At 42.5% G+C, this 8,851-nt stretch overlaps 1 protein-coding gene across 1 annotated transcript in view; it reads left to right on the forward strand.

Annotated features, from left to right (window-relative positions):
• The window catches only part of LOC104512356 (cyclin-dependent kinase 13-like), a gene marked incomplete at both ends in the record, with an annotated part of 32,580 nt that overhangs the window by 14,085 nt on the left and 9,644 nt on the right, over positions 1–8,851 (forward strand). Inside the window, one exon of the mRNA XM_010155304.1 lies at positions 7,074–7,263. Within this exon, the coding sequence (XP_010153606.1) occupies positions 7,074–7,263 (190 nt within the window). The remainder of the gene's footprint in view (positions 1–7,073; positions 7,264–8,851) is intronic.

An 8,851-nucleotide genomic window follows, 5' to 3' on the forward strand; every position in this document is an offset into this window, starting at 1 on the left:
ACCCCCAAAAGGATTGAATCAGGCAGTGGGACTCATTTCTGAGACAGCCTCAAAGACATTTGGGCCAAAGAGCACGGCATTGAGTGGGTGTATCACATCCCCTATCACGCACCTGCCTCTGGGAAGGTCAAACAGTGCAATGGGCTGTTAAAGACCACCCTGAGCGCAATGGGGGGGTGCAACATTGAAACACTGGGATACACATTTATCAGAAGCCACCTGGTTAGTCAACACCAGAGGATCTGCCAGTCCTGCTGGCCCTGCCCAAACAAAACCTTGACGTACCATAGAAGAAGATAAAGTCCCCGTAGTGTGCATTAAAAATATGGTGGAAAAGCCAGTCTGGGCTATTGCCGCCTCAGGCAAAAGCAAATCTATTCGTGGGACTGCTTTCGCTCAAGGAACTGGATGCACTTGGTGCGTAATGCAGGAGGATGGGGAGGTCCAATGTGTGCCTCAGGGTGATTTGCTTCTGGGTGAAATAGCCAATGATTTGAATTGTATGATATTAATTGTTATGTAATACTGTTATTATATATCATTACTGTGGTTACTGTGTGCCTTATCAATGGTTTTGAAGTAAGAATCACCCAGATTAATAAAGAACGAATTTTGTTGAAACCGAGCAAAGTGCAGTGATGATAGAACTGGACAAGCACAGCCGTGATGGAACCAGAACTGGCTTTAGCATGCAACAATCCCAACACCACACACCATTTCTTCTGTCCTGAAGGATTCTTATGACAGCTGGAGCCCAAAGTCATGGACTAAATAAACTCAATGGACAGTTCAGAGGGATGGTCCGCAGACTAAGGGAATGATAGCTGTGTGTATATATCAAAAGACAGGAAAGGTGCTGGTGATTAATTGGGATGTATTGGGAAGTGTGGGACCTGGGCATGATGTAGATGGTATACAATAAGGGGTGGATATTGTCCTGATTTTGGCTTGGATAGAGTTAGTTTTCTTCCTGTTAGCTGGTACAGCACTGTGTTTTGGCTGTAGGGTGAGGATGTTTACAACACCGAGATCTTAGTTGTTGAGCAGTGCTTACACTGTCAAGGACTTTTTAGCTTCTCATACTGCCCTGCCAACGAGTTAGCTGGGAGGGGACACAGCCAGGACAGCTGACCCCAACCGGCTAAAAGGATATTCTATACTGTGTGACATCATGCTCGACATATAAACAAAAGGGAAAGCTGGCTGTGGGGCTGCTGCTTGAGAACAGGCTGGGCATTGGTCAGTTGCTGGTGAGCAATTGTTTTCTTCTATTTTCATCACTTGTCTTTCTTAGGTTTTATTTTTTGTTATTATTTTCCTTTCGATTATTATATTTTATTTCAGTTATTAAACTGTTCTCATCTCAACCCAGAAGTTTTCTCAGTTCTAGTCTTCCGGTTCTCTCCCCCATCCCACCGAGGGGGTGAATGAGCGAGTGGCTGTGTGGGGTTTCGTTGCTGGCTGGCGTTAAACCATGACTGTCACTTATGACTTAGGTTCTGGATGTCAGTCTACCTGTGGGACTGCCGGGATCTCTTTTTACTAAACGTGGAGAGTACGTGACTTGGCTTTTATTGCTGTGGATGGAATAGGTGTGCTGACACCTCTTCCTCCGTTTCAAAGTGGGGAGGTTTAGATTGGATATCAGGAAGAAGTTCTTCACCGAGAGGGTGGGGAGGCACTGGGACAGGTTGCCCAGAGAAGCTGTGGATGCCCCATCCCTGGAAGTGTCCAAGGCCAGGCTGGATGTGGCTTGGAGCAACCTGGTCTAGTGGAAGGTGTCCCTGCCCATGGCAGGGGGTTGGAACTAGATGATCTTTAAGGTCCCTTCCAACCCAAACCATTCTGTGATTCTGTGACTGGAAGAGGTGTTTCTAATTGCTAATCCAAGACAGGATGTAAACCTTGCATGAGAAACTGTAATATAAAGTATCTGGTTAGCATTGCCCCACACTGGTGTTCCTTTTTTTTCCTCCCTGTGTGGATTATCTGTTTGGTTTGTGGTGTTTCTGTAATTCATTTTAAGATCTAAGTTTACTTTAGCTAGGTTAAACTTCTAATTGATTTGCAGTGCAAATGAGCAAACCTTTTTAGGCATGAAGTTGGTGTTATCTCAACAGTACTCTAGTACCTGTGTCGCAAGGACACTGATTCTGTGGCACATTGTTGTATGACTGGCAGGTTACTTTCTCACAACTTGCAATGAGAGAATAACACTGTCATCAAATAGAAACAATATTGGGTGGAAATTTTTAAAAATGTAGTTCTGCTTTCATTAGACGAAATTTGTCTTAAGTAGCAAGTTTATGATATCTGAATGGAAAAAATTAGCATAACCATGATGTGGATCTTAAGGTGATTAATTCAGTGGCTGTGCCTTTGTTTGGTGTTTGGCAAATTAGGAAATAGGTTTATAAAACATAAAGAAAAGATGAATGTCTGTTTAAGGGACTTTAAGGAATTTAAATGGAAAGAACTTCAAGGAATTGCTGGACAATTTCTTCTTTAGTTTTCAAGCTCTGTTTCATAAAATTCTGTTTAAAACTGCCTTGGAATATAGCGTAGCAGGAGTACAGGAAGAGGAACGTTAAGGTAATGGAAGTGTAAATATAATACAATTAATCAAATGGGAAGAAGTGTGTTGTATAGAAGCAGAGGAGGCTTATTAGTGACGTGAAAATCTGATGGAATCTCATTCTGAACAGTGGGTACAGAATCAAATGTTGAAAATGCTGTTCAACAACTCAGCATTATACATACCATGCACTGAATAGAGCAGGAATTCTCTTTTTTTAGCCATTTTTGTATTTCAAGATATTACCGTAATGCATTTATACAGGGATTGAATTCAGATTTGCACATAAGGCACTTCTGGTCTCCCAGTTCCCCTGGTCTGTAATCAGATATTTTGAGAAATCCTAAACACCTTCCCTATGAAATCAAAATTTGGAAAATATTTGATTAAAAGCTGTCTTCTGTATGGGCTTTTGGATCATTCTCTGCTGCTCCCTCCCTGACCCCCTCACCAGCCCGGAGCACTTGTATCTTACTTTGGGAACATATGTGTGACGTGATGTCCTGCTTTGTTGGATCTGTGTGATTTGATGACAGTCCAAAAAAAATCCGGAGCTTGCCTGTATCACAGTAATGCTGCGTATGTTTTGTTAGGTTTTTTGGCCCCTTAGAAAATCCTTTGTTTATTACAGGACATCAGTGCCGTATTTGTGGAGTTACCCATTTTGTGTGCATAGCTTTACAGCATTGTACTCCAGCTCGTTTCACGTTGTGCTTAAGAAAACTGTTAGACCTCTCTGACGCGAAATACATGAACAGGAGGAGATGTGCTACTCCTCTAGTTATTCCAAACGGGTGTTTCACTTTCTGACCCTTACCACTCCTAACTGCGGTGAGGCTTGTTTCCATCCATGTGAGTCTCCCTGGTTGATTGTGCACTTCCCTAATAGATTCAGCTGCTGTCTCTTAGCCCGTGTTCGGGGGTAAGCAATATTCTGACTGTTCAGCTGCTGCTCCATCAACATGCGGTACCACTAAGGCTTCTTATTATCTCAGGAGATGAAGGAATGGAGATGAGCTCCGTGGTATGAGCAAAGGAAACGGGGCGCCCAAGACACAAACCTCTTGTTAGTGCTTTGTTGCAGCATGTGGAAATGGACTGTGGGCTGCCTCCCGCCCCGCAGGTACTTACTTGTTGGGAAGTAGAGGTCTTTATCATGACAGTAAGATGGGTAACATTAAAGTCAAATAAGTAATTCTGGGTTCATTTGAATTGCATGCACTTTTCTGTAACGGAGCTTTAGGTGTTTTCATGACTCTGCTTCCAGAAATGTGGGTATTGAGCAAGATGGCATGAAACAAAGGGTCATTTTAAAAACGTAACCTCCAAGTTACCAAATGTCTCGGCCTCATTAAAAAAAAAATGATTATTTTTTCTGTCATGTTTACCTTTCTGAGAAGTGGATGTTTGTGTGACATTTGTTTTGATTGAACTAAAGGATGCTGTGAACAGAACTCCGACTATGCTGTAGTAAGCAGACTTCGACCTGTGCATAGTTCACTTGTGATGTCTTCCATGACTGTTTCCTTCTTCCTGAATTATCTGTAGCTTCTTTCCTGGTTACAAAGATTCAGATTCCCTGATCTGGTGAAAGGCAATGGAAATTTGAAATAAGTGGAATAACATAACTGTCTTCTTGACCAAAACTGTAGATCCCTACCAGAAAAGGGCACTACGTTTGTCTAGAAACAATCTAGCAGAAGTTTCACTTCAGTTTGCTTGATAACTTTTTTGCAGCTACAGTCGCTTTCAAATATAGTTTGCATGATACTGAAAATCAGATTTTAATGATTGGGCTGCCAAGGCTGGTAGACTAATTTTAATAGTTTCTCATAACCAGTTAAGAAGGTTCAGCTTTGATAGTTCTTATTTTTAAAACAAATTCTGACATTGTCTAACATGTGCATTAGTACCTATCTGCTATCTACAAGTGTAATGGATTCCTGCATTTGCTTTTGCTCTGATATGGAAGAAACATTTTGGATTTATACTGTTCTTATGTATGTTGCTTAATGAGGGTTGCAGATAATATAAATGATCGGATGTCATCTCCCAGGTACTACACTGTTTTACTTATAGAATCATAGAATGGTTTGGGTTGGAAGGGACCTTAAAGATCATCTAGTTCCAACCCCCCTGCCATGGGCAGGGACACCTTCCACTCAACCAGGTTGCTCCAAGCCTCATCCAGCCTGGCCTTGGACACTTCCAGGGATGGGGCACCCACAGCTTCTCTGGGCAACCTGTCCCAGTGCTTCACCACCGTCTCCGGGAAGAACTTCTTCCTGATATCCAATCTAAACCTCCCTGATTTCAATTTGTACCCATTACCCCTTGTCCTGTCACTACAGACCCTTGTAGAAAGCCCCCCCAGCTTTCTTGTAGCCCCGCCCCTTCAGGGAAGGTGCTATAAGGTCTCCCCGGAGCCTTCTCTTCTCCAGGCTGAACAAGCCCAACTCTCTCAGCCTGTCCCCAGAGCAGAGGGGCTCCAGCCCTCGGAGCATCTTCGTGGCCTCCTCTGGACTCACTCCAACTGGTCTATATACTTATGTTGAGGGCTCCACAGCTGGACGCAGCACTCCAGGTGGGGTCTCCATGAATTGTCTCCATTGTTGTCAGCTTTCCTTGTTGCACGAGGGTACCAATTGCCACTGCTGGTTATACATAGTGGTGAAAAATCGCAGGAGCTAGTGGCAGAACAGGATATGGCTCAAGGCATGGAGCACATAAACATATGTTTATCTATTCTCACTAAACAGGTCTGCAGTCCCACTGACCCTTCCCAGTCGTTGTCATGTACACACAGGATGTGGCTTGCTGCCATGACAGTTAATTTTCCATTGCATTCCAGAGCAAGAAGATACCAAGATCCATTGGTATTCATTTCTGTTGAGCTGACATCCTCTGAAGGGCATATGCATCGCAGCATTCATATCAGGTGTTTTGTTTCAGGGCATTTTAAAATGCGTCACGGTTCACACTCGAGCAGTTGTTAGAGAAGTAGACCTGACACCAGGTTGCCAGCTATCTTGTTTTGAAAGACCAAGATTTCCAGCCTCTATGCTTTAGCCATGCTGAACTGGTGAACTCAGTTATAGTAACACGCCAGCCTTTTGGTTCTTTATGGCTATTAATGCTTCCTTCTTTCCTTTTGAGGTGGTGGGATTGGGCTGTACCTGCTTGATTTACCTCCTGCTCTACCACTTCATTCATGCAGACGCCGACAGGGGTATTTTATGATCAGTGTTTTGCTTGCGCTGCATAACGTACAGCACGACAAAAGGACCTAAATTAAATCCAATGAACTCTGGGTCTCTTATGCAATGGCCTGTGCTTCAGCTGCTCGATGCTAATCTTTGTTACAAGTTTAACACTTACTGTACGAGTAATCTTTTTTCTCTTTGTTAAATAGCAGATGGATTTATCATTCTTTCTTCCCTTTTCAGCTCTTATGCAAGAAAATAAGCCGGTTTGTTAGAATTTGGCCGTGTGTGTATACGTTCCTGACTTCTCATTATTGCTTCACGACTTTCACTAGCTTTCACACTGAAAATTCTGTTTTAGCAACTAGAACCTGTAATGAGTTCTTGTTGAGCAGAAGCTATTTGTACTTGAGCCGTGGTTTTGAAATCTCCTTGGGGTAGGCTTTTGAAAACGGCAAGTAGACAGACCCACTGGAGTGCGGTTTCTGCGTTGCCACCGGTGCTCTGCAGGGACTGCGCTGTCTGCCCAGAGTTAAGAAGGGGGAGGATGCATCAAGTACTAAAAAGTAGATTGTGCTGGGAGTGGTTGTGCTGGAGTTTGGTTATTGCTGCTTCTGAAGCACTCAGCACTGCCTTGGGGTTAATAGCTTTATTTGTGGAATGACGTAGGCTAGTGTGAGATAAGACCAGATTCTATTATGCTTTATGTATGTGTGTGGCAACTTGGAGTATGAACTCTGTCTTTGCAGAGCTGCTGTTGCTAGTAGTTCTGCTTTCTCATGTTGCCTTAACGGTAGGTATTTGTAGTCTGAGAAGAGCAGGCTTATTTCTGACCCAATTCCACACTGAAAGCTTAAAAAATTCAGTCACTGAATCATGACAGATGAACTAATGCTCTACGTATTTTGTTTCCAGATTTCTCCACAAGCTTTACATAGGGACTATTAACCCAGTTCATTTTTCTGTAAATAAAATGGATAGAGATTGGGAGCCATAAGGAGAGTTCATGTCCATCTAGATTAGAACACCATGTGGTAGCGTTATATTTGTTTTCACAAACATTTGAGTAATATAATTGTTCAGATGGAAAAGCAATTTTATGAAAACCTTTTACTGTACTGTATTTCATTGATGTTATCCAACATGAGGTACAGCTATTAATATTGCAGAAAATTTAAACAGTTGTGTGAAAAACACTTCCAACTTTCAAATGTAGGGAGCAGCAATGCTTTGTACTGCTGTCAAATCAATATCTCTCTCTCTGTTTCTTCTACCATTTCCCTTTCTTTTCCTAGGTGCATTTTACCTGGTATTTGAATATATGGACCATGACTTGATGGGACTGCTGGAATCTGGTTTGGTTCATTTTAATGAAAATCATATTAAATCCTTTATGAGACAACTGATGGAGGGCTTGGCCTATTGCCACAAGAAGAACTTTTTGCACAGAGATATCAAATGTTCAAATATTCTACTAAATAATAGGTATGGATATTACTTAAAATGTGTAAAAGAAATACTGTATGTTAACGATGTCTTTTGTAGTTCACCTGCTTTTTTAGATTGCCTATTTTCTTTAAAATGAACTGTGAAATACTAATCTGGTAATATTACTGCTTAACACTGGGTCCTGCAATTGTTTGTTAAACTATCTGTGTTAAAACAGCAGGATTTAAACTTGAATCTTGTAGGTCAGCCTATGGAGGAAAATAACCCGAGTTCAAATATATTAAACCAGGATTTTAGGACCCAAGCGTTTGTTGTGTGTTCTTTTGGCCATCTCATTTACAGATGAAGCGTGGCTAGGCTGACTCTTAGTGACTGAACTCCGAGGTCCTCATCCTCATCGGTCAGGATAATGCTTGAAAATGCCATTCCATCATGCGTGTGCAAGCATGCTTTGGCTTGTAGCTGTAGCCATAATCAGGAGAAGAGTTAGTTTCTTATTTCTTTAATGACTTTTAATTACAAATCATACTAGTTAGTAAACGTGCTTTTGCTCAGCGTGCAACAGCATCAGTCAGTGAGACTGTGAAGGTAGTGGATAACCTCAGTACAGAACTGCTGTTCATCGAGTCCAGCAGGACTGAAGCCAGGGAGCAGCTGTACGAGCGGGGTTTGCAACAGCAAAAGGGATATCTTTACAGGCAGTCAGCTTCTGGGATTTGTCGTCACAGGCGGTTTTCCAGGTAGTGTCAGGAGATTCAAAAAGATGACAGGATCATCAACCCCTACTAAAGGGCATAGACAGGAATACCCGTTGTGTCCTTAACACAGTGATTGTGGGTGGTGAAGTATGAGGAAGGTGAGCCCCAAAGTGAGCACATTCACATGTTCTTCCTAAAAATCTGCTGCTGTCGGAGACAAAATCCTGGGCCAAATAGATTAAGGGTCTGTTCTAGTAGGACCCTTGTTTTGTCTCCTCTTTCTCCACATGAAAGTTTCCATTTTTGCCTCCTTTTTTTTCCTTCTAATTCACTGACATTAGACTATTTCAGCCCTGGATCCCACTGCAGCGTTGCCAGATCATGCTGCAGGCCCTTAAACACCTCATCGTGCGTGCCAGCTGAGCGGTGGTGCTGCGGTTTCTGTGCACCTTGCAGAACTCGGAAGGTGTAACCTGACAGCGGAGGGGAGAGCGTTAGGGTAGAGGTGGAGCTTTCTGTTGTACTGCGCTCTCTCCAATCCAGGATGCAGAGTCTTTTCCCCTAGGATGTTTTTTGAGCATCCTTAGACGTTTCCACGGGAAGAAGAAAAAGTTGATAGTTGATCTGAATGTTTTTAAGCAATGTTTCTAGAACCCCATTCCCAGTTACAGCCTGAAGCCAAACACATGGATTATACATCTTTTAGATATGCAACTTAAACATCTTTGCTCAAAAATTCATTGAATTTCCACAAATATGCTCGCCGAGGAAATAAGCGTGTAAATCTGAGGGGAATCTTCTTTGTTTATGGGAGTTCTCCAAGTGTTACAGCAATTCCAAGCACACATCTGAGGGGAAAAATGGAACAGAAGCTATAACCTGTGATTTTATTACCACAAAATGGTCATTTTTAACACACATCAGCA

Source organism: Eurypyga helias, unplaced genomic scaffold (assembly GCF_000690775.1).
Source record: "Eurypyga helias isolate BGI_N326 unplaced genomic scaffold, ASM69077v1 scaffold9617, whole genome shotgun sequence".
Lineage (NCBI taxonomy): Eukaryota > Metazoa > Chordata > Aves > Eurypygiformes > Eurypygidae > Eurypyga > Eurypyga helias.